The sequence below is a fragment of the Mesoplodon densirostris genome, chromosome 16 (assembly GCF_025265405.1).
Source record: "Mesoplodon densirostris isolate mMesDen1 chromosome 16, mMesDen1 primary haplotype, whole genome shotgun sequence".
In the NCBI taxonomy this organism is placed as follows: Eukaryota; Metazoa; Chordata; class Mammalia; order Artiodactyla; family Ziphiidae; genus Mesoplodon; species Mesoplodon densirostris.
This window is the reverse complement of record NC_082676.1, coordinates 33427062-33452485: the sequence shown is the minus strand read 5'-3', so window position 1 is coordinate 33452485 and position 25424 is coordinate 33427062. Positions and strand designations below refer to the sequence as shown.

General features: G+C 44.9%; 3 protein-coding genes across 6 annotated transcripts in view; 1 reads left to right on the top strand and 2 right to left on the bottom strand.

Moving 5' to 3' along the window:
- PMS2 (PMS1 homolog 2, mismatch repair system component) overlaps window positions 1-16341 on the bottom strand; it is a 27982-nt gene extending 11641 nt beyond the window's left edge. Inside the window, exons 1-10 of one of the 2 annotated variants that reach the window (XM_060078340.1) lie at window positions 15787-16341; window positions 13627-13766; window positions 12412-12498; window positions 12126-12228; window positions 11245-11428; window positions 7632-7799; window positions 6914-7011; window positions 5436-5535; window positions 3533-3617; window positions 1783-1938 (exon numbers count right to left, since the gene is read on the bottom strand). In XM_060078340.1, the coding sequence (XP_059934323.1) occupies window positions 1783-1938; window positions 3533-3617; window positions 5436-5535; window positions 6914-7011; window positions 7632-7799; window positions 11245-11428; window positions 12126-12228; window positions 12412-12498; window positions 13627-13766; window positions 15787-15998 (1333 nt within the window). In that variant the 5' untranslated portion in view covers window positions 15999-16341. The remainder of the gene's footprint in view (window positions 1-1782; window positions 1939-3532; window positions 3618-5435; window positions 5536-6913; window positions 7012-7631; window positions 7800-11244; window positions 11429-12125; window positions 12229-12411; window positions 12499-13626; window positions 13767-15786) is intronic. The other variant, XM_060078341.1, reaches the window with a different exon arrangement.
- AIMP2 (aminoacyl tRNA synthetase complex interacting multifunctional protein 2) lies at window positions 16033-24632 on the top strand. Of its 2 annotated transcripts, none has more exons than XM_060078346.1 (4): window positions 16033-16173; window positions 21115-21321; window positions 23032-23263; window positions 24103-24632. In XM_060078346.1, the coding sequence occupies exons 1-4, from the start codon at window positions 16159-16161 to the stop codon at window positions 24525-24527; spliced, it is 879 nt and encodes a 292-aa protein (XP_059934329.1). In that variant the 5' UTR covers window positions 16033-16158; the 3' UTR covers window positions 24528-24632. The 2 variants fall into 2 exon arrangements, with proteins under 2 accessions (XP_059934329.1, XP_059934328.1); XM_060078345.1 differs by having other exon boundaries at window positions 16033-16293.
- Window positions 24633-25424, bottom strand: part of EIF2AK1 (eukaryotic translation initiation factor 2 alpha kinase 1) — a 31542-nt gene continuing 30750 nt past the window's right edge. For both annotated transcript variants that reach the window (XM_060078343.1, XM_060078344.1), the window contains exon 15: window positions 24633-25424. In XM_060078343.1, coding sequence (XP_059934326.1) covers window positions 25314-25424 — 111 coding nt within the window. In that variant the 3' untranslated portion in view covers window positions 24633-25313.

The following is a 25424-nucleotide window of genomic DNA, read 5'->3' as shown; positions in this document are numbered from 1 at the left end:
TAGTGTCTGAAAAGGGGTACAAGGGTGGTTCTGTGGGTGCTATTTCCTGATCTCACAGCTGATGCACTCACAACACATTTGCTTCTGTGTGGATGCTGTACTTCGATGAAAGGGCTAAGAAGAGGGCGTCGATTTCACTGTGCCTCAAGATGCAGAGGTAAGTTGAGCAGTTTCTCTGTATGGGGTGGCCTCTCTGACCACGTGCGCGTGTGTGTGCGTGCGCGCGCGCGTGCGCTCAGACATGCCACCACCGGCCCATTCCACAAAGATGTGATGCTCCCTACCATCCTCCGCCCCATCCCCCCCGCCCATGCGCGTGCACGCGCACACACGCATGTACGCAGCCATACTATCCCACGCAGAGTGGGCGGCAGAGATGTGAGGTCAGTAGTTCGGCCGCACTCAAGGCAGTGGTCCTGTGCGCCTCTCCCACCACCCAGCAGCTCCGCCCCACCCTTAGGAGCTTGTGTCCCCACCATACTCTCCGACTGTCACAACTGCTGACCGTGGCACTGGATGAGAGCACACCTCACTGTCTTCCAAGTCAGCCTCTCGGCCCCCCAACCCCAGGGGTGTTAGGGAATGTGAGGGCAGAGCCACTCTGGGTCCCGCCCCTCCTCTTAACCCCTGGCTTATGGCTCCTGGTACCCTCGGGTTACGAAGCCTCATCCCAGAACGACTTCCTCCCATTGTCACCTGAGCTTTCCACCAAACATATTTTCAGCTTCCTGAGCAGCTCTCTGGTCTTTTCCCCCCGCCGGAGGACACAGTGATTGGGACCCGCCACCTCCGTCTCTGCACAAACAGACGTGGAGCTCGGGGGCAGGTTGGCCTAGAGAAGGGTATCCACACTAAGGAGTGCATCTGGCTGTCAGAAGGGGTAGCCGCCAGCTCCTGCCTCTGCTACGGAAGGCTGCTGGGGCTCAGCTGTGGACTCCTCCCCGCAAGGTGCCCCGGATGCACTTAGTTTGGATGCAAAAGAATAAAACCAACTATTTAAACGAAAGGCTGCTCACTCAGGACCAGGAAGTAAAACAATGATTGTGCATATTTTTACAGAGGTCAAACCAGCTTTGGGCCAAGTCTCATCTCAACATGCCACGCAGTGATGAATGCACAGGGGGGACGTGAGGGAAAACGGCAGAGTAAGGCCCCCCCAAATTCCCTACTCCATAAAAGATAGGAGAAAACGGGTAAAAATGGTCAGAATCAACTTTTTCAGAACTCTGGAAATTAACAAAAGGCTTGCCACGATCGGGGAGTGTTTTTGTTTGGTTTTTGGTTTTGGTCGTGCCGCTTGCCTCGCAGAATCTCAGTTCCCAAACCAGGGACTGAACCCAGGCCCTGGCAGTGAAGGTGCTGAGTCCTAACCAATGGACTGCCAGGGAATTCCAATGGGGGCGTGTTTATTGAAAGGAGAATGGGTGAGTCTTGGTAAGAATGTATCCCTGGGTGATAACGGAGGTGGCTTGCATCCGTTTTAGTTCAGATTACCTTAAATCTGCAGCTACATACTTTCTAGGGTGACAAGTCCTCTCTGAGTTGGCCATTACCCCCTCTGACAGCCAGATCCACTTCTTGGGGCAGATACTCCTCTAGGCCAGCCTGCCCCCCATCTCCATGTCTATTTGTGCACTGTGCAGAGATGGAGGTGGTAGGTACCCATCAAAATCTGATAGATTTTGTTTCATGCCAAAAAAAACTTTACCTCCGAAAGAATAAGGAAAGTATCACAACAGCTACAAGTTTCAGAAGCTGTTTATACACTTGTGTTTTTCTTACCTTCGACATCAAACAGCGGCTGCTGACTGATGGTGAGTTTGTTAACATCACTATCGAACATTCCTATCAAAGACGTCTTTAAAACTGCCAACAAAAGCTTCTCCTCCTGTAGTAAAATTTGCCTTTTATCTGGAGTAACGTTGATGTCGACACATTCTAAAGCAAAATAGAAGATGCCAATTGTGTTTAAGTTCACATTTAACAAGAGAGATTTCCCCATCGACTATTTGATTCACTTGCACTTGCCAAAAGCCGTGTCCAGATTCATATTCATACTATATAACTAGCCCTTTCAAATAAACAAGGAAAAGATGAATAATTTTTTAAACAGATGAAATATGCAAGCATTTGAGTAGGTAAATTGCAAAAGAAGAAAAGCAAATAAACCCATGAAAAGGTACGATAAAATTGCAAACTAAAATGTCATTTTTATCATCTATTGAATCTGGTTAAAAATTATAATACCTAGTACATTGTTGGTAGGTGTGTAAATCGGTATAACAGGATCCCATTCACTGACCCAATGATTCTACTTCTAGAAATTTATCTTAAAGAAATAATCAAAAATATAGGTAATGATTTATCTATAAGAACAGTATTTAAAGTTCTAAAAACTGAAAACAACTAAAATAGGCACAAACATAAAAGTTTACAATCAAGATATATCCACACAGGGGCTTGCCTGGTGGCGCAGTGGTTGAGAGTCTGCCTGCTGATGCAGGGGACACGGGTTTGTGCCCCGGTCTGGGAAGATCCCACATGCCGCGGAGCGGCTAGGCCCATGAGCCATGGCTGCTGAGCCTGCGCGTCCAGAGCCTGTGCTCCGCAACGGGAGAAGCCACAACAGTGAGAGGCCCGCATATGGCAAAAAAAAAGGTATATCCACACGTTGAAATACAATACAGCTATTAAAATCATGTTTCTGAATTAACTTTAATGACATGGAAGAGAAAATGTTCACATCTAAGGATAAAGAGCACAAAATTACCCACAATTATTTTCTCACTCCAAAAAATACGGATATATATCATTATATATATATTTTTTTAAGGTGTGCACATATATATTTCTAAGCACCTAAAAAAATATTGGATAACAATAAACCATAATATTAGCAATCAGAAGAAAAGTATCTACATGAAATGAATTATTTTCAAAATCAGGGAGAACATTTAGTCTACTTTCTCCCTTGGCTGACATGAAAGTCACATTTTCCGAAAAATACAATTAATGTAGTTTCAAGTAGAAAGCAGGAAAGTCTGTATAAAAAATAAAAGTCTAAAAAGATTTTTGTTTATTAAAAAAATTTTTTTAAGTCTATAAAAATATATATCACCATTAATTGTTGCTATAAAAGTCTCTTTCTGGTCATATCAGAGCTTTATAATCTCATTTTATTCTTTTAGGAGTAAGTCACCAGGGACTTCCCTGGTGGCACATTGGTTAAGAATCCACCTGCCAATGCAGGGGACACGGTTCGATCCCTGGTCCGGGAAGATCCCACATGCCATGGAGCAACTAAGCCCGTGCGCCACAACTACTGAGCCTGCGCTCTAGAGCCTGCGAGCCACAACTACTGAAGCCCGTGCGCCTAGAGCCCGTGCTCCGCAACAAGAGAAGCCACCACAATGAGAAGCCCGCGCACCGCAAAGAAGAGCAGCCCTCGCTCGCCGCGAGAGAAAGCCCATGTGCAGCCTGAAAAAAAAAAAAAAAAAGTCACCAATTTTACTGAAATGTCAGTGGAACTTACCCAAATCAACAGAAATGTTAAGAACAACAAATGGATACTGATGCCGGTTATACATGTGATAGACCTCATTCACAAGTCTGGAAACCTATACAAAAAACAAAGATTAGAAAAGAATAAATGTTTCCTTCCCCCAGTTTCTAATAACATGCTACTCTAACCAACCGTTAAAAGGATACATTTTGAACAGCTTTCTTGAGGTATAATTGGCCTAAAACAAACTGCACTTAAAGTATACAATTTCATAAATTCTGACATATATAAACACCCATGAACCCATCCCCACAATCAAGATAATGAAGATATCCATCACCCAAAAAAAGTCTCCTCTTTCCTCTCAAAGGGGTATCTTTAATCATAGATTCATAAAACTGAATCTTTTTCCATACTCAAGATGCTCTTAAAGAAATGTCAATAAAATGAGGTGCGGTTTAAATGTTCATAAAACACATTCAAATGTACACAGAAATGTATTTATATGAATTTATAATGAGATTATTAAATGGCATTAGGGATAAGCCATAAAATCACACCAATTACAATACAGGTTAAAAATTTAGAAGCTGAGGGACTTCCCTGGTGGTCCAGTGGTTAAAACTCTGTGCTCCCAATGCAGGGGGCATGGGTTGGATCCCTGGGTGGGGAACTAAGATCCCGCATGCTGCATGGAGCAGCTGAGAAAAGGAAAAAATAAAATAAAATAAAAACTTCTATGCTCTATACGCTAAAACATATTTTTAAAAAAAGGAAAAGAGAAGAAAAATAATAGAAGCTGAACCATATCTGGTTGATAGAAGTAATTTTGGGGAATCCCCTGGTGGTCCAGTGATTAAGACTTGGTGCTTTCACTGCTAGGTATAATGTTGCTGAAGATGCAAAGTCAAAACTGACCACTAGGGCTTCCCTGGTGGCGCAGTGGTTGAGAGTCCGCCTGCCGATGCAGGGGATGCGGGTTCGTGCCCCGGTCTGGGAAGATCCCACATGCCACGGAGCGGTTGGGCCCGTGAGCCAGGGCTGCTGAGCCTGTGCGTCCGGAGCCTGTGCTCCGCAACGGGAGAGGCCACAACAGTGAGAGGCCCGCGTACCGAAAAAAAAAAACAAAAAAAAAAACTGACCACTAAAAGTGCTATAATCATATCAAGATGATCAGTTTAAGTTTGAGGCAGGAGTAATCTGGGCCCTTATTCTCCTGGAAAATGGACAGAACGAAGAGAAAATACAAAAGCATATGCACGTGTGTCAGTCTATACCAAATAGTCTAGATAAGGGTGACTGTTTTAAAATGTTTACTTTCTTCTAATAGTGATAATTTTTACGATAATAAATATATTAGTTATTAATATGTGTCCATATGTATGCACGTGCACATATATATAATTGAAACCACTGTATGGTAGGTGTTTTTAAATGCCAAAAATAAGATGATTTATAGATAACCAACAAGGCTCTACTGTAGAGCACAGGGAACTGTACTCAATATTCTGTAATAACCAAAATTGGAAAAGAATTTGAAAAAGAATAGACACATGTGTATGTATAACTGAATCACTTTGCTGTACACCTAAAATTAACACAGCACTGTAAATCAACTATACCCCAATATAAAATAAAAAATTTTTTAAAAAAGAAATTAACAGCGAGACATTTTAAAGCTATTTTAAAAAATATTTTAAAATGACAATATAGCATTGTCTGTTAAAATAAATAATATCAATATATTTGCATAAAAACATGTTTTTAGAATAAAATTGATTAGAAGAATGAAAAAAAAAGATAAAGTAATGTTTCTGAGTCAAAGTCCCAAGTTCCATGTAAATTGCCTGTGTCAGAAAATGTTATTTAATAAAAAATAAAATTAAAACTAAAAGCTAAAAGAAAAAACTAATCCCCCCATATTTTGAAATACCTTTGCTGGGTCACAAGGCCGCCGATTGATAAAGAAAAACTGTCTGTCCGTTGAACTTCTTCCCACACCGTGAGCACAGTGAGAAATAAAACCTGAGATACTGTTCAATGTTAATGCCATTAGGGCAGGATTCCAGAGCAGAAAGGATCAGACACACATCAAACGGCACAATCTCAAAGTGAAAAATAAAAACATAACCCCTGGTGACGAGCTGACAAGTATTAACATTTCAGATAACGTGTATCTGTGCTCCATTCTGCTGAATCATTAAGGAACACAGACCCTCTGGAATGTTCCAAAGCTCCCATCGTTGACAGATCCTCCATGGGCAACCCAGCGGGTTCAAAACTGATTTGTTTCAGCTCTCACTTTCCCTATTAAATCCTTGGCCTCCACACAAGGAGTGGGTCTCACCCCACAGTCACATTCTAGAACCTTTGTGCAGTCCCCACCAAGCTGTCCAGGAAGCCCAAGGACCTGTATCCAGTCTCTTTGCCCACGTTCCCCGCCTTTTCAAAATCTGTTCTCTTGGGATTTCCCTGGAGGTCCAGTGGCTAAGACTCCGCACTTCCAGTGCACGAGGTGCAGGTTCAATCCCTAGTCGGGAAATTAAGATCCGTACGGTGCGGCCAAGAAATAAATATAAAACATAAAATCTGTTCTCAGTTAGCAAACTTCTATTTCCTATGGCGTTGGTTAAGGGCTTCACCTGAGATTTACCCCAGGGATATTTGAGTTTCCATAAGAATGATACCTTAGCATAAAAAATGAATCCCTGGGCTTCCCTGGTGGTGCAGTGGTTGAGAGTCCACCTGCCGATGCAGGGGATGCGGGTTCATGCCCCGGTCCGGGGAGATCCCACATGCTACGGAGCAGCTGGGCCCGTGAGCCATAGCTGCTAAGCCTGCGCGTCCGGAGCCTGTGCTCCGCAACGGGAGAGGCCACAACAGTGAGAGGCCCGCGTGCCGCAAAAAAAAAAAAAAAAAAGAATCCCCATATTTAATTTCAGGGATAAGCCAAAGGCAAGTGGAGGCAGGGTAAGCAATATGGGCCCAATTCTGCTTATGGAAAAATGTCTATTTTTCTTACACTAAAAGTAATGATGCTGGATTGGATTCTGGGTAAGGCACGAGTTAAAGGAAAAGCGCCTCTACCCCTCTATGCCAGGCCCTGACAAAGTGAAACATTATACATAATTTAAGAGTTATTCTAATTGTTCACTAAACAGAGCCTCTTCTACAAATGCTAATTTAATAAGAAACCCCCTAAAATGCACCAGTTACCCAGAATATTGCTTACATTAAGAACCTGACTCCTCCATAGAAATCCTCTTTCTCAGCAATAATACTGCCTACAGTTTATAATGGACATAAGAAACTATAAGCTTTAAAATCACAATCTTTAAAAACAAAACCAAAGGAAAAAAAAAACTCAAAAAAATTGTTTGATCGTAATTTTCCTGGCACCAATTAACTTACCAAAACAGGTTATGCAGAGCCTGGGAAGAGCTCAGCCCGTATTCTTCACGGACAGTGTCACTAGGGGGCAGCTGCACAAAAGGGATGAGGCTTTGCAACTGAAAGGAATCAAGGTTTACAGTTATTTCCTAATAAAGCAAGAACCGGCCTGACTTCAGAAAGGAAGATATAACGAAGGTTTTGTGTGTTTTCCTTCCTAGCCAAGCTATCCACATTAAGAGGACAAAGAATCTCAATAGTTGCATTTTGCAGTTCTATAATGAATAATTTTGATTTATTAGCAAGATGAAACACTTGTGCTCCTACTTATCCATAAACAATACATTGCCCACAATATTTTTTTTCAAGGAGAGAGTAAAAGTATTATTTTAAAACTTGCAGCTCCTAACATTAATTTTTGTGATAGGGACATAGTCTAAAAAAAATCAATTCTTAGAATTTATTCTTTATGCTATTGGAAAGGACAGTAGAAACCTGCCATAATCACTAGAGCAATATGCATAGAGCAATAGAGTAATAAAGTGTTTTTAAACAACTGGCCACCCAGTTTTTTGTTTTAGAATGATTATTTTCATTGTGTGGTGGTGGATGGATAAGAGTGAGCTTCGGTCTAGAGGCTAGGAGATCAGTGAAAAGACTGCCGGAGAGCTCCAGGTGAGAGATTTGAGCACCTGAATCAAGAAAAAAAACAAAAAACAAAAAAACAGGCCACCACTACCTGTTTCTGCCCAAATACAGATCCGATATTTTCCTTCATGCTGGAGCCTCCACTGGTGCACACCACAGGCTGCCTCTTACCCTGTCCAACCTGATTGGTGCAACTTACACGGATGCCCGCTGAAATGATACAGTAGGCGTGTAAGACCTGGACCATTTTGGAGAACTCCTGTTTAAAAAACACAAACGCAAGGACTCAATGTTACTTCAATCTTACAAGAAGCGCATGATTCAAGTTATACAGTCAATTCAAGGTTCTCATATCATCTCACAAATAAGGCAAATTATTCCCGACAGAATGATCCATGAGTTGAATCTCCCTATGTGGTATCAAAGGGAAATCAGAGGATAAGGTTCTTGACCACACTTCCCTCATTTCCAAAATGTCCAGGCCTTCTGCTCTAAAAATCGAGAAGTATGTTCCCTTTAACCTTGAAATCCCTCCTCTGGAAACTTATCCTTGTAGAAAGACTCACATAAACAATCAAAGATCTATTATGAAAGGGCTTCCCTGGTGGCACAGTCGTTAAGAATCCGCCTGCCAATGCAGGGCACACGGGTTTGAGACGTGGTCCAGGAAGATCCCACATGCCACAGAGCAACTAACCCCATGTGCCACAACTACTGAGCCTGTGCTCTAGAGCCTGTGAGCCACAACTACTGAGCACACGTGCCTAGAGCCCGTGTGCCTAGAGCCTGAGCTCTGCAACAGGAGAAGCCACCGCAGTAAGAAGCCCGCACACTGCAACGAAAAGTAGTAGCCCCCGCTCACCACAACTAGAGAAAAGCCTGCACTCAGCAATGAAGACCCAACACAGTCAAGCATAAAAATAATAAATTAAAAAAAAATTTTTTAAAGATATATTATGAAAATGTTCATTGAAACAATCTGTAATTGTGAAAAATTATAAACAACCTAAGCAACCATCAACCAGGGGCTAATTAATTACAGTATATCCACATAATGGTGCCATGATAAAAAATAAGGTAGTTACCAATCGACCAAAAAAAGGTATCTACAATATACTATATTAAAAAGTCAAGGTATAGAACAGTATATGATCCCAATTGTTTAAAAAAAATAGAAACATATGTATAAAGATTGTATATACATATATGCATTTAAAGTCTAAGGGATATAGGGACTTCCCTGGTGGTCCAGTGGTTAAGACTCCACATTCCCAATGCAGGGGGCCCGGGTTTGATCCCTGGTCAGGGAACTAGATCCCACATGCATGCCACAACTAAGAGTTTGCATGCTGTAACTAAAGACCCTGCACACCGCAACTAAAGATCCCGTATGCTGTAACAAAGACCCAGAGCAGCCAAATAAATAAATACTAAAAATAAAAAATAAAAAAATAAAGTCTAAGGGATATAAACCAAACTCTGGGAGATAGGCAGAGACAATACCAACTTTCTACTGCACACAATTCCATGTGACTTAAATGTTTAATATTCTCTGTCACTTGATTTCATTTTTTTAATATTTATCTTGAAAAATTTTCCAAGATTTATAAATACATGAAACTAAAAGGAGTCTGGAAAGACTCACCAAACTGTTAACAATGGTCATCCCTGGCAAGCACAAGTTCTTTATGCCTATATTTTCTGAGACACCAATTTTTTTTTACCATAAGATACAAAATAATAATAATAAAAATTTTCTCTGTACAAAAAATTTTTAACATTTAAATTAAAAAACATTTTTAAAGTTTCCTGTATTTTTCCAAAATTAATGAAGTTATAACTAGCGCAAATTGCTTTAAAGGTAAAGAAAGTTTTTAGCAGCATATGTTTAAGTAACGTTTTTGATTATAACGAATATAGGTACAAAACAGAAAAGTACAAGGAAGATGGCAAAAAGCACAAGTGATCGCACATCCAGGAATAACCACTGGTAGCATTCATGCGTCTACTCTCCCAGGCTTTTTTCTATGCATATTTTGGCCAGTTGCTTTGTTTTTACAAAACTGTAATCATACACACACACACACACACGTATGATTATATGTGTATATATATGATTACGTATATACACATGTACATATACACATAGACAATTTATAACTGCTTTTTTTTTTTTTTTTGCTGTACGCGGGCCTCTCACTGCTGTGGCCTCTCCCGTTGCGGAGCACAGGCTCCGGACACACAGGCCCCGCGGCCATGGCTCGCGGGCCCAGCCGCTCCGCGGCATGTGGGATCCTCCGGGATCGGGGCACGAACCCGTGTCCCCTGCATCGGCAGGCGGACTCTCAACCACTGTGCCACCAGGGAGGCCCTATAACTGCTTTTTAAACACAATTATATAATATTTATCTTTTTCATTTTCATTCCAATTCATAAAACTTGTAATGATTCACTTCTCAGGGAGCCAAGAAAAATGATCTTATTAAAAAATAAAGATAGAATAAAAAAATAATGCTTGTCTTAGAAGACTCATTTCCCATATTAGAAGACCTCATAAACACAATGATGATTCTTTTTAAGAAAAGAAAAGGGCGGCTTCCCTGGTGGTGCAGTGGTTAACAATCCACCTGCCAATGGAGGGGACACAGGTTCGAGCCCTGGTCCAGCAAGATCCCACATGCCGCAGAGCAACTAAGCCCGTGCGCCACAACTACTGAGCCTGCGCTCTAGAGCCAGTGTGCCACAACTACTGAAGCCCTCGCACCTAGAGACCGTGCTCCGCAACAAGAGAAACTACTGCAATGAGAAGTCCACGCACCGCAATGAAGAGTAGCCCCCGCTTGCCACAATTAGAGAAAGCCCATGTGCAGCAACAAAGACCCAACGCATCCAAAAAAATAAATAGATAAATAAAATAAACAGATTAAAAAAAAAAAAGAAAAGGGTAAATCACTCAGAAGTTAGGTCTTTGAGGGGAAGAAGCAAGCTAAGCACTTCTCCAAAAATTAAGGGAAGAGAATGAACGGGAGTGCAAACCACCCTGAGTGATCTTGGACTACATTTGGGCATCACACTCTCTAGACTCTTGGATTCTGAATTTACCGTACCTTTCTTTTTTTAATTAATTTACTAATTAATTTATCTATTTTTTGTCTGCACTGGGTCTTTGTTGCTGCACGCAGGCTTTCTCTAGTTGCGGCGAGCAGGGGCTACTCTTTGTTGCGGTGCGTGGGCTTCTCATTGCAGTGGCTTCTCTTGTTGCAGAGCATGGGCTCTAGGTGTGCGGGCTTCAGCAGTTGTGGCACGTGGGCTCAGTAGTTGTGGCTCGCGGGCTCTAGAGCACACGCTAGTAGTTGTGGTGCATGGGCTTAGTTGCTCCACAGCATGTGGGATCTTCCCGGACCAGGGCTCGAACCCCTGTGCCCTGCATTGGCAGGAGGATTCTCAACCACTGCACCACCAGGGAAGCCCTACCGTATGTTGTTGGTTTTTTTTTTTTTTTGCGGTACGCGGGCCTCTCACTGTTGTGGCCTCTCCCGTTGCGGAGCACAGGCTCCAGACGTGCAGGCTCAGCGGCCATGGCTCACGGGCCTAGCCGCTCTGCAGCGTGTGGGATCTTCCTGGACCGGGGCATGAACCCATGTCCCCTGCATCAGCAGGCGGACTCCCAATCACTGCGCCACCAGGGAAGCCCTCTACCGTACCTTTTTAATATTTCTTTGAAACTCCTTATGGCGCACAGGTAGCGTATAAAATAACTGCTGCACACTGACTGTCGTCCCTCTGGGTCGTGGGTAGGGGGTTTTCTGGAGGATTTTTCCATTGTGATCAAACACCAGTCGAGTCCCAACCTTCGCAGATGTGTGGCAGGTAGAAATGGTTACATCACTGTACGAAAAAGCCAGCAGAGCACAGTCAGCTAGAGACTCCCAGGTGCCGGTCATCATGTGCTCATTTTCTCACTTCTGTTCTCTCTAAACTCCCCTAAAAAGATGATGATCCCTCCGAGATCATCAAGAGAGTTTAAATGCGCGAGGAGTCATCATAAAATCCAAGGTTTGGCCCAATAGATAGTGAGAGAGTTCTATAAATGTTTGTTTTGATGAAAGCTTTGATACTTATTTTGGTTAAACTGCAAAATAAAAGATCTCAAAACTTACGTATTCACCAATAAAGATTTATTTCTCAGTTTGGCTACTACTGTTCTAACAAAATCTTAGAAGCTGTTGTGTAATTAAATAAGTGCTTCAGCTAAATTTTTTCCTCAACATCAAAATAAATTAAAACCAATAGCATATGGCATCTATTGTGTATTATCTATACGTTACTTTTAAATTGAGAAGTTACTGCTTTAATAAGGGTAACAATTTTTTTACAATACTATTTGCTTCATTTCGTTCATTCATTGCTCACATTTCAGAAGTATTACCACTTAGGTTGGTAGTAAGATAAAACAGAATGCAGAAGTTAGTAGTTGAGACATTCAGATGGAAAAGTGTAAACCATAATGATTCTAATCATACTTTTTAATTTTCAGAGAGATTTTTATAAGGGGTCAAGTTAGTGGATAAAATTATTGCATCACCTCAGTGCACAGAGTGAGCTCAGAGCTTCCCCCCGAAAGCCAAAAGTTTCAACCTGAGTGAGGTCAGCAAACTCCTGAATCTTAGAAGTGTGATGCTTCAGAGCTGAAAGAGAGGTGGAGAATAAGGCCGAAGAGATCGCAAGTGATACAACAATGACCACACACAATACCCACCCAAGTGACTGGTTTTAAAAAGCTGTTTTGTGTTTCCTAAGACAGTGTTACCCCAAACTCTCAGACATTTGGCCCAAATATTTTAAAATAGGATTAGCAAAATTCAACTTACTTAAGCCTTCAAAGTTTTCTTCTTCTACCCCGCATCCATTGTCTGAAACTTCAATGAGCTCCACTCCATAGTCTTTAAGCCTGAGCTCTAGAAAGTTTAAAATATTGGTTTCTCTAATTGATCCATGCAAAAAGGCTTTAGATTGACAGTACTTATAACTTACAAAATGCAACTTTGAGTCCTAACTGTATTTATTTAAATGTACTACTGTCATTTTGTATATTTTACTTTTTAAAGTCCTTCTTTGCTATTTACTAGCCCAGATAAAATAGTTTTGTTTGTTTGTTTTGCAGTATGCAGGCCTCTCACTGCTGTGGCCTCTCCCGTTGCGGAGCACAGGCTCCGGACGTGCAGGCTCAGCGGCCATGGCTCACGGGTCTAGCCGCTCCGTGGCATATGGGATCTTCCCGGATCGGGGCACGAAGCCGTGTCCCCTGCATTGGCAGGCGGACTCTCAACCACTGCGCCACCAAGGAAGCCCTACTCTTTTTTTGAGGTTATAAAGCTAGTAAAATATGATCCTAGGGAAAAAAAAAAAAAGATCCTAGGAAGTCTGATTCCAGAACTTGTTCTCTTTAATGACTGTGTTAAAATTATCCTCTTGAAGGAAAGAAAAAAGAAAGAAAATAAAAACAAAACTATTGGGCTTCCCTGGTGGCGCAGTGGTTGAGAGTCCGCCTGCCTTTGCAGGGGACACGGCTTCGTGCCCCGGTCCGGGAAGATCCCACATGCCGCGGAGCGGCTGGGCCCGTGAGCCATGGCCGCTGAGCCTGCGCGTCCGGAGCCTGTGCTCCGCAACGGGAGAGGCCACAGCAGTGAGAGGCCCGCGTACAGCAAAAAAAAAAAAAAAAAAAAAAAAGTAAATTCCTTGTGCCTTAATGTCCTCATTTGTAAAATGGAGGTAATAATTATAACAATAATAATAATTCCAATCTCATAAAGTTATTCTACAGATTAAATGAGGTAACCCGTCTGTATAGTTCTTAGCACAATGCCTGCTTGGCACATAGTAAGAACACAAAAAAGTTAACCGCTATTATTATTATTACTACCTAGCTAAATACTAGGCACATAATAAGTGCAAAATTTATGTTTAAAAAATAATAATTTCTCTGTATATCAATACCTGATTGTCTTATTACAGTAACAAACATTTCTTGAATAAAACAGCATAAACTGATTATTTCTTGTGGTTTAAAACTCTCCCAAACTTACCAATGTTAGTGGCACTGGCATCCACACTATTTTCTACCAACTCCTTCACAGCAGTGCTTAGACTAAGAATCACTTGCCCAGAACAAATCTGATGGACTGACTTCCGATCGATAGGTTTGATGGCCTTAGCAAGTTCTGAACTAAAGAAACAGGTTACCAGAAACAGCAAGGAGGCAATTATGCATTTTCATCCTGGTTTTAACTGTGGGAAACGATTCATCTCCGTTAATAGTTAATGTGTCTAATCCATTCATTATATTAACATATCCATTTATTATATGCACAAATACAAATGTTGGTCTAAAATCCTTAAACATCTGTCAAAAAGTCTTCTGAATAGATACTTCAAATGAAACAGACATTTAAAATCCAATTAAACTGGGATCTACGTGGAGGAGACACATCCCCCTAAAGCTATGGGTGAATAATCTTTTGCAACAATAGGATCTTCTTTCTTGAAAATTGAAAGCAATGTTTCCCACACAATTTGAAAAGCCAAAATTTTGCGGGGAAATCCAGTGTTCATGTCAAAATCAAAACCATCTCAGAAATCAGGTACCAGTTGGGTAACTATTTCTATTGTTGCCTACAAATCCCCACTCCAAACCCAGGCTGCCAGCTCCTGCCTTAGCAAAGGCCCTCACAGTTCTGGCTGTACCTACCTTCAGAATTTTCCAACTGGTTTGTCTCCATTTTCTCTCTACTTCAATCAATCCTCCATGCTACCACCAGAGTTACTTTAGAAATCACAAATCTGGTCAAATAATTTTTCTGCTTTAAGAACTTACTAGCAGACTTCCCTTGTGGCGTGGTGGTTAAGAATCCACCTGTCAATGCAGGAGACACAGGTTTGAGCCCTGGTCCGGGAAGATCCCACATGCTGTGGAGCAACTAAGCCCGTGCGCCACAACTACTGAGCCTGCGCTCTAGAGCCCACGAGCCACAACTACTGAGCCCACGTGCTTCAACTACTGAAGGCACCACGCCTAGAGCCCCTGCTCCGCAACAAGAAAAGCCACAGCAATGAGAAGCCCACACACAGCAACAAAGACCCAACACAGCCAAAAAATAATTATTTAAAAAAGAAAAAAACTTACTAGCATCCCACTGTCTGCTATATTAAGTTTCAAATCTAGTCACAATTGAACCCTAATCTACCTTATTTTGTCTCTCTCTCCAGTCCTCCCATTGCCAATTCCTCTACATTCTGGTCACAGCGAACAACTGTTTCCTGAATATCACAAGCTCTTTTAGACACTGCATCTTGCCCATACAGGTGTGTAGCCTCCTACTCCTCTGCCTGGTAAACTACCTCTCGTCTACATGTTCACTAATTTAGCAATTTCTAGTAAAAGGTTTTATTGATAACTTGGGTGTAACTGAACACAGGAGCATCCCTGGGAGGGAAATCTTTGGGTATTTCCCACAACATATAACACATAATAGACCCTCGGTAAACCCTTGTTAAAAAAAAAAAAAAAAAGAACAAACATCTTTACTCTTATTCGACCTTGCAAAGAATTCCACTCAAATTTGTCTTAAATGGAAAAACTGCAGATGACACCACTTAAAATGGAATAAAGTATCTCTAAAAAAATTGTTGATATGGCAAGACACCATAGGCTACAGGTCCATTCCTGATATTTATTTGGAGGAGTGGAGATAAAACATTTAAACACAGACAGCAAACCTGGATTCAGGAATCTGACACAGTGCAACAGTGCTACCCGAAGATTCGCTACCCCTAATTCGGTGTAGCTGCCGGTAATCGCATACTCGAGATACAGAAGCAATGCGTTTTTTAAAACTGTGCGCCTCAATTTAGCATGTGCCTTAAAGCCTCCCCGAAAATAACCCTCAATTTTAAAAAATAAGTGAGAGCAACCAGGTAAAAAGGAAATTAATTCCGTCTACTGGGATTTCAAGCTCCGGCTTCAGGTCCACAGATGCATGGCGGCGACCCGGCAGCGGGCCGAATCCCCCGCAGACGCCGACCTCAAAGTGCACCCACAGGGCGGCGGGTTGGGGGAGCGCCGAGGAGCCTGGCCTGGGGCCTCCGTGCGGCCGGCTCGCCCAGCGCCGCGGTCACTTTCCCCTCAGGGGTCTGGAACGTTGTGGGCCTTAGGGCGACCGCGAGTAGTGGCTGCAAGCTCGGCTCACCTCGGCCCCTCGGCTCGCTCCATGGATGCAGAGCCTGACTCTGGAATCGGAACAGTTTGCGCCGCCGCTCCCACGGTGGGGGGAGAGGGAATCCCGCCACCCTGCCGCCCATTGGCTGCTTCCGACACTGTGTCCCGCCACTTCCGGATAAGGCTACGAAAGCTTCCCACCTCTCCTTCTCGCTGATTGGTTGTGTCAAAGGTCGAGTCCATGACGTTGAATTAGCAGGGGCCAATTAGAGCACAAGAACTGAGCTTTCCCGGACGCCAGCCTCCGGGTCGGAAAAGAGGTGGCAGCAACCTGTCGTGGACTTGGACGGTTTTTGAGCGTTCGTGTCTCTCACCCGCCACCTTCCCTCCCTTGGGTTCCACAATGCCGATGTACCAGGTAAAGCCCTATCACGAGGGCAGTGGATCTCTCCGTGTAGAGCTTCCCACCTGCATGTACCGGCTCCCCAACGTGCACGGTAGGATCGGCAGCCCCGCGCCAGCAGCGAGCCACGTGCAGGTAGGAGCGCGCGGCCCTTGCCCCGGCCCCGCATCAGCCCAGTGCCAGGCGCCAAGGCTCTAGTCCCACCGCCCGCCCGTCCAGTGCTCAGGCGCCCTGGCTCCACCGCGGCCCCGCCCCGCTGCCCTCTTGTTCAGTGCGCACGCGCTGCCGCCCTGGTCCTCCCTTGGAGGACTCGGGGCAGGGGTCCTTCCAGGCCCGGACCTTGGGACCCTAACTGTCGCGAACAAACCGTGGGGACCAGACCCAATCGCCTACCCCACTCTAGCCTCACGCGCCCGCCGGCCTCCGAACGACCGTAAACTCTTAACTATTAAAATAGCTATCCATCTGGTATCTTTTTCGCTTATGACTAAACTTTTATATGACGAAATTTTACCCACAGAAAAGCGAATAGCACGTAAATGCTTGTTTTGAGGAATTATAAAGCGAATCCCAGTGTCACCACCACTCAAGTTAACACGTTGTCAGCGCCCCACTTAAAACTACCCACAAAGTTCCCAACTTCCGCGGTCATTACGTCCTGCTTTTCTCTCTTATTTTGTCACCTGAGTATGCATCCCTAAACCATGTAGTCCTGGTGTAAGTGGAAGCATGCAGCGTGTGCCCTGCAATGTCTGGCTGCCTCTTCTAGATATGATTTGAAGAATCCCTGCCATGAGAAAGCAAAGCGTTCGTCCTCTGCGGCCTGCTGCTCCTTGGCTTGACTGTGCCCCCACGGCTTTATCCATCCCGCTGCTCACGGGCGTCGGCTGATTTTGCATTTTAGGCTGTTATGAATTATTCTGCAGAATATTCTTGTACACGAGCAGGCATAGGGTATATACTAAGGGATGGGATCGCTGGCTCAGTGGGCTGGTCTGTCTTCAACTGGATTAGATTGTTTTCCAAAGCGGTCATCCCGGTTTATGCTCTTCACCCGCAGTGTATACGAATTTCTGATGCTGGCACCCTCCCCAAAGCTGGTGGGTGTACAGTGGCATCCTAATGTAATTTAGTTCATATCTCCGAGACCGCTAAATCGGTCGAGCCCCTTTTCATGTTTATCAGGCATTTTTTTTTTTTTTTTTTTTTTTTTTTTTTTTTTTGCGGTATGCGAGCCTCTCACTGTTGTGGCCTCTCCCATTGCGGAGCACAGGCTCCGGACGCGCAGGCCCAGCGGCCATGGCCCACGGGCCCAGCCGCTCCGCGGCATGTGGGATCCTCCCGGACCGGGGCACGAACCCGCGTCCCCTGCACCGGCAGGCGGACTCTCAACCACTGCGCCACCAGGGAAGCCCTATCGGGCATTTTGATTTCACCTCTTTTGTGAAGTACCTGCTCAACTTTGGCTTTTTTTTATTAAGTGCAAATACACATTTTAATTTTCCAACTGGAGAGACTTTCTGTCCATTCTGACTCAAGATGAGTGAATAGATAACGTTCGTGGCGTGTTTTCACTGTCATCCTTTGTCTTAAGACCTTTCTGCCTCGATTGGAAGGGCGGTGGTTAGTTTAGTTTGAAACCAAATAACAACTGTTGTCTCACTGTAGAGCTAAGGCAAAAACGCAGGCATGGTCCAGTATCTCTTCACCTGGAGATTCCCATGCAGGCATGGTCTCGTGCCCCTCAACTGGACAGTCCCATGGAATCAAAAAGAAAACCCCAGAGTGGGGAGCATAACATCTCTTTTGAGACCAAGTCCCCCTTTCTTTCTTTCTTTCTTTTTTTTTTTTTTTTTTTAAGTCTGCTGCCTAACTTCCTTTGGGCATTTAACTGTGAACTTGCGACTTAGAAGATGATAACTTAGCAGATGATAACAATGTGGATAGATCATTAGAAATCTAGCATCTCCAGGAGAAATGAGAGCAACACAAAGAATAAAACGCTTCTAAATCCATGTAAAATAACACAAATGGATAAACACAACATGCCAAGTCACAGTCTCTCCTGAACAAGGAAAACAACAGGCCAGCATTAGAAGGTGCAGTAGGTAAAGCAGAACTTGAGCATCTTGCGTTCCTCAGATCGAGCTATGCTGGGCTCTTATCACAGGCCACATTACACACGCAGTACTGGGTTCAGTCTTCAGTGAGTGTTGACGGGTTTTGAATACAGTAGGTGCTTTGCCCCTGGTTGGGCAGGGACCCGACTGCCAGTTGTAGAAATGAGCAAAGTTGTACACAAAGAATGCACACATACAGTCTGGATTAAAAGATTGGAAGTATTAGGAGGACTGATACTGAGTAACATCAGGATATCACACAGGTGGCAGCCTTACCAGTCACACATTTTGCACACTTATTTCCAGTCAGCACCACATTATTTAATTGGCACACTGAACTCTATCCTTCTTTATCCCACCCAGATGGTAGTCATCTTGCATTTCTCTGCTGTTTGATCTTAAACAAGAGCAGCAGGTGAGGGGAGCTGAGATCGTGGAGATCCAGCTCTAGGGTAAATCGGCATTAACCAGCCGAGAGAAGGGGGAGGGGTGTTGCAGACAGAGGGAACCTGATGAGGAAAAGCCCTGTGGCAGGTGGGGGCCTGTGTGTTTTAGGGTCCAAAGAACAGCATGGCCAGAGCCCAGAGCAATGGGGAGAATGATGGGAGAGGAGGTAACCAGAGAACCATTCATACAAGCTATTTATCAAGCTGTTTATCTTAGGCTTTTTAGCCTAAGAGGTTGTTTTGATTTCTGGCTGCCATCGTAGGGATGGGTGGGGCGGAGGGGTGGACCAGAATGGATGCAAGGTGACCAGTGGAAGTAGGCCAGGTGAAAAATGGTGTCTTGGATTCAGGCATTGACCATGGAGGCACACTTACAAGTCATTGGATTCCAGAAAATTGACAACAGCTGGTGATGAATTGGCTCTGCAAAGAAGGCAGTGTTGTGAGTGACAAGGGGAGAAACAAAATGTTCCTTAAACTCACCAACATACAAATGTGAGCAGGCACTCTTCCAACACTCACATTGTATCATGAGTGCATGTTTATTTTTTATTATTTTTTAAAATAAATTTATTTATTTATTTTTGGCTGCATTGGGTCTTCGTTGCTGCACGCGAGCTTTCTCTAGTTGCAGCACGCGGGGGCTGCTCTTCGTTGTGGTGCGCAGGCTTCTCATTGCGGTGGCTTCTCTTCTTGCAGAGCACAGGCCCTAGAGCATGCAGGCTTCAGAAGTTGTGGCACGCGGGCTCAGTAGTTGTGGCTCGCAGGCTCTAGAGCGCAGGCTCAGTAGTTGTGGCACACAGGCTTAGTTGCTCCATGCCATGTGGGATCTTCCCGGACCAGGGCTCGAACCCATGTCCCCTGCATTGGCAGGCGGATTCTTAACCACTGCGCCACCAGGGGAGGCCACGGGTGCGTGTTTATAATAAACTCAAGGTCATTGCCTATTGACCCTTTTGGCTAGTCATGAGCGTCTTACTCATGCCTAACCTGTTCTTTGTTCTCTTGACTCAAATGGATTATCTTTTGTGAGAGCTTGTGAATCTGAAAATAGGTTGCACAGTGTGACTGCTGGGAGGTTTCTTGTTATTGCTTTGTAAAGTAAGTTGGTTGGGACTTCCCTGGTGGAGCAGTGGTTAAGAATCCGCCTGCCAATGCAGGGGACACGGGTTCGAGCCCTGGTCCAGGAAGATCCCACATGCCACAGAGCAGCTAGGCCTGTGTGCCACAACTGCTGAGCCTGTGTGCCACAACTACTGAAGCCCGCGCACCTGGAGCCCTTGCTCCACAACAAGAGAAGCCACCACAGTGAGAAGCCCATGTACCATGGTGAGGAGTAGCCCCCGCTCACCGCAACTAGAGAAAGCCCATGCGCAGCAACGAAGACCCAACGCAGCCAAAAATAAACAAACAAATAAATAAATAAATAAGTCTGTAGAGATTTGAGATTTATTTCTCAGCAAATATTGGGTTGGCCAAAAAGTTCTGTTACGGAAAAACCCAGACAAACTTTTTGGCCAACCCAATGTTATTAGTTACTTATGGTATACTAGTCCACTGTACCAGGCAAGAAAGATGCAGAGATTCAGTGAATGAAGGATGTGAATATTCCCTCTTTATGAAGTGATACATTTCAGCAGTGAAAAAGTTCTAGATGATTCTACGATAATGTGAGTGCCAGTATTGCCTAGAAAATGATTTGGGGAATGAATCATTTGACCCCCACCCCGGACATACTTCTAAGCCTAAGGACACTTTCTTTTTAACCTGTGTGTGCTCCCTTTTCCCTTCGATTAGTGTGACTGATTACATCCTCACCGCCACCCCCAATCTTTTTCTATTCATTTACGCAAAGTATTTTGAACTAGTTTGATAGAAAGAACAATTTGTGTTCGTTTTCTCTCATTCTCTGTTCTTAAAGACTAAATCACCTGAAATAGGAGTCCTCCAATTTCAAAGTGGCTTTCAGGCACAACATTATTTGTTTTATAGCATTTGGGGATTGATTTGCAGGACCTGTTGGACTGGGGCAAATGAGATGATTCTGCTACCTATTTTTTTTTTTTTTTTTTTTTTTGCGGTACGCGGGCCTCTCACTGTTGTGGCCTCTCCCGTTGTGGAGCACAGGCTCCGGACGCGCAGGCTCAGCGGCCATGGCTCACGGGCCCAGCCGCTCCGCGGCATGTGGGATCTTCCCGGACCGGGGCACGAATCCGTGTCCCCTGCATCGGCAGGCGGACTCTCAACCACTGCTCCACCAGGGAAGCCCTCTGCTACCTCATTTTAATGTCTTCTGAAAGGTGGGAGGTTCGAACTAAGTGGAAGACAACTGATCAAACAGACTGCTTTGATGTGAGAAGAAGTGAACGTTCTGACGTTGGTCTCTTTAGGAAGAGCCAGATGCATCTCTTCAAGCTCTTGAGTCCCGCCAAGATGATATTTTAAAACGTCTGTATGAATTGAAAGCTGCGGTCGATGGTCTCTCCAAGATGATTCAGACGCCAGACGCGGACTTGGATGTAACCAACATAATCCAAGCTGACGAGCCCGCTGCTTTATCGACCAGTGCATTGGACTTAAATTCCGTGCTTGGAAAGGTAAGTGCATCTAGAAAGCTAAAGAACATCAGCGCGCTAGGTGGATACTAGTGCTGGAAAATTTTGCCGGTATGATTAAAGCCTTGGTTTTCGAGTTTTCAAAGGTGGTGCAAAAAGCACATTCCTCCTCTGATTGTTCCTTTGCACGGAACAGATTCATGAGTGTTGAGTGAAGCCAGGCAGGCTCTAATGCAGCTTCTGGATTTCTCAGAACTGGTGGAGAACGGGGTGGGGATCCTTAGGCGGAAGAGGGAGTCAAGAGTCCCTGCTTCCTGCCACCCCAGGCAGCTCCCGGCAGACTCCGAGCCCTGGAGAAATGGTCATTCACTCAAATGCTTCTCTGAGGTTCAGCCGAGTCAACCCTGACTCTTTGAGAGTGGCCTGAATTTCAGAGCCTTGGCTGTCCAGGCGCAAAAATCCCACCGATCCTTTTGCATTTTGTTGCTAAAAGCCAGTCACAGTCTCATACCTCCGACATATTTTGCTTAAATTCAGTTTGCTGTGTTAAAATTCAGTTGCATCAGCCACCTTTAATGTCAGTCTACAGGCTTCAGTTGATTTACAGGACAATCTGATACGCAAAGAAAGAATATCTTGTTACAAGTGGGTGCAAGAGGGTTCATCCCGAGAATCCCTGCTAGCACCCTCCCCTAGAATTGGTGGTAGAAAACGGTCCTGCTTGAAGACCTAACAAGCGGAGGTAGTACTGCCATGTCTCCCCCAGAGCTGTTTTTGGTAACGTCCGTCCCTCTGCACTCATGTCTCCCTTCATCCCCCAGTTTGTGTTTGCATGCACCGGGGGCCCATGAGACCCCACTCAGCCAGTCCCCCAGGGAGCCAGTCTGCATAGGGGATGAGTCGGTGAGACAGCTGTGCCGGGTGTCCCAGCATGCCGGGGGGCCTCCCAGAGCACATGGTGCTTCAGATAAACCTTGATACCGCAGAAGGCACAGCAACAAGTAACACGATATGTTCAGGGAAATGCAGAGCATCAGTCAGGAGTGGCAAGACCAGAGGCCAGATTGTGGCCGGCTGTGGACAGAAAGCCACAGAGTTTGGCCTCTGTTGTACCATATGAGTTCATTAGTTATGAAGAGCGGATGTACAGAAATAAGATAGTCCGCATCTAAAGGCCATGCATGTTGCAAATCAACCATACTTCAATAAAATAAATTTTAAAAACAAAATAAAATCAAAAGGCAGTGTGTTTTGGCACTTTAATTCACACCTAGATTTTTAAAATCTCCCTGAGTGAAGACCCTTTTCCAAGGGGCTCTTCATTGACACGTAACTCAAACAAATTGCTGTAGAAACTATATCCTGTCGGGCATTAGAAAGATTTAGTAAATGGAGTAATAACACGTGTGATTTTTTTTTTTAACTTAGGGACAAATAGAGGTGTCAGTCCTAACATGTTGTACTAATTTGAGTAGAGTCACCTTTTATTTATTGGAAGCAGCATTGCAGGGGTGGAGGGTTGGAGTCGGCTGCTGTCCCCTCCTTCCTACTAAGCCGAGCCCCCTTGGTAGCTTCCTTCCATCCCCAGCACTCGCATCCTTGGCTGCAGGTGGGGTGACATTCGTACCTTCTTCCCGGGAGGTGACGATTCTTTAGAGAAGCCTGGTGGGGTTCTAAGCACAGCACCTGGTACGGTGTCAGCACTCGGGGTGCTGTTGGCGTCATCTGCTCTGTTGGGGTTTTGCTCCCCAGGATTACGGGGCACTGAAGGACATCGTGATCAACGCCAACCCCGCCTCGCCACCCCTCTCCCTGCTTGTGCTGCACCGGCTGCTCTGTGACCACTACAGGGTCCTGTCCACCGTTCACACGCACTCAGCGGTCAAGAGCGTGCCGGCAAACCTCCTCAGGTGCTTCGGCGAGCAGACGAGGCAGCAGCCCCGTCACGAGTACCAGCTGGGCTTTACTCTGATTTGGAAGGACGGTAAGCGGAGGGGCTGGGTGACTAGGAGGCAGTGGGGGATGGGAAGGGGGCGGTCCGCAGCTGCGCAGACTCCTCAGCTGCTTGCCGTCAAAGTCTAGAGAGCTGGGGCGGGGCGGGGTGGGGGTGTTCTACGAGAGGAGCAGGCGCACCTTGGCCCAGAGATGCTCTCCTTCCTCTGGGAAGGTGAAGGTCTGAACTGAGAGCAGTCTCCGAGGGAATCCTGTCTAACCAGCCAGGGCAGGGGAGTCACGGCTGTCACGGCCGTCTTGCCCTCACATTCCAAAACCCATCATTATGGGGACACTGACGTCCTCTTTAATGGACATTATCCATTAAAGGGTGGCAGGATGTCATTTATTCATTATCTCACTGGTGTGTGCGCTTCTCCCGGTTAAGTTCTTACAGAGGGAATTGAGTTCATGTCCATCCATCGAGGCCTTACGGCCCTCAGCCACACACTGAGGGCCAGGGTGAGGGCAGCAGGAGGTCCTGGCCCGGGAGATGGGACCCCTGGTCTCCAGGCCTCATGCCCCGATCCTTAGGCACAGGGGTTGGAACAGATGGTCTGAGGTCCCTTCTAGCTTGAAAACTGTCATCATCAAATACCAGAAATGGTTACTTTATAACTTACAGTTTGCACTGTTTAAACCTGCAGTTTAAACTTTCTTGAATATTACTAACCTTTTGGAGACCGACTAAAACTGCGATTTTCTTGAAAATACACTCTCCCTGGCCACCGGTTCGTGACTAACAGGGACTCCCCGTGCCACGCTCTACGAGCACTTCCTCCGGCGGTGCTGCCCTTGTTGACATTTCATGGAGTGCTTATTTCTTTTCAGTGCCGAAGACTCAGATGAAGTTCAGTGTCCAAACGATGTGTCCCATCGAAGGAGAAGGGAACATTGCACGCTTCCTGTTCTCTCTCTTTGGCCAGAAGCAGGATGCTGTGAATTTAACCCTTATAGATAGCTGGGTAGATATAGCTATTTTTCAGCTAAAAGAGGGAAGCAGTAAAGAAAAAGCTGCTGTGTTCCGTTCCATGAACTCTGCTCTCGGGAAGAGCCCCTGGCTCGTCGGGAATGAACTCACGGTGGCGGATGTCATGCTGTGGTCTGTTCTCCAGCAGACGGGGGGCTGCAGTGGGACGGCACCAGCCAACGTGCAGAAGTGGATGAGGGCCTGTGAAAACCTGGCGCCTTTTCACACGGCCCTCAAGCTCCTTCAGGGAGCTTCGGTCACTGATTTTAAAGGGTTTAAATTTTAAGGATGGTGCTGTTTTGTGCCTATTATTGGTAAAGGGACTTGTACTAAAATCAAAGTCTTTATCTAGGCCAGTGGTTAAATATCAATAAATGCATCATATAATTAATTTGTGGTTTTCATTTTATTTAAAATCCAGCAACACTGTATGCAATATACCGTGACAATTGCCAGCTACGTGGCAGGCACACTGGGGTACAAATATGAACGTACCATATCACTGCCTTTGAGGAATGTAGACTTGGGGAGAAGCAAGTCTGTGAGGAAGGAGGGAGCCCGTGGGAACAGCGCAGTGTGGAGGGTAGGAAGGCCAGCAGCCGTCAACCTGGAACGGTGCAGCTAGTGCGTGGGCCTGGGCTTGGGCAGTGATGGGTCCAGAGCACACTTAGGTCTCTGCAGTAGAACCTAGAGGAGGACTTGGTGGTCAACAGGCAGAGTTCAAAAGAGAAAGAACAGCTGAGGATGAGGCCTACACTTTCACTTTCAGAGACGGGATGGATGTTAATATTAAAGTGAGAAGTCCAGGAAAAGGAGCGTGTGGGGTAGGAGAAAGGCAAGAACAGAACAGGTTTCGTTTCAAGCAGTCTTAGGTTCAAAATGCCAGCCTTAAAAGGTACTTTCACAACCTCACTTTAATAAGTCTTATACAGGCTTACTAAATACAATTAGTTATACCAGCCATACCCTAATAAAGATTGAAAATTTACATTCCAGTTGACTATTTAGCTTAAAAAGTCCACTCTCATATTTACAGAGCCTATTGAGGCTAGACGGGCACACCCCCCGTCTTTCAAGTCACCCTCTTAACCTCTTTGTCTCGAGAGAGGAGACTTAGCTGCTTCTTTAGTTCTTCAATTTCTTTTTCTTGCTCTAGTATCTTCATCTGTAGGGTGAGATTAAC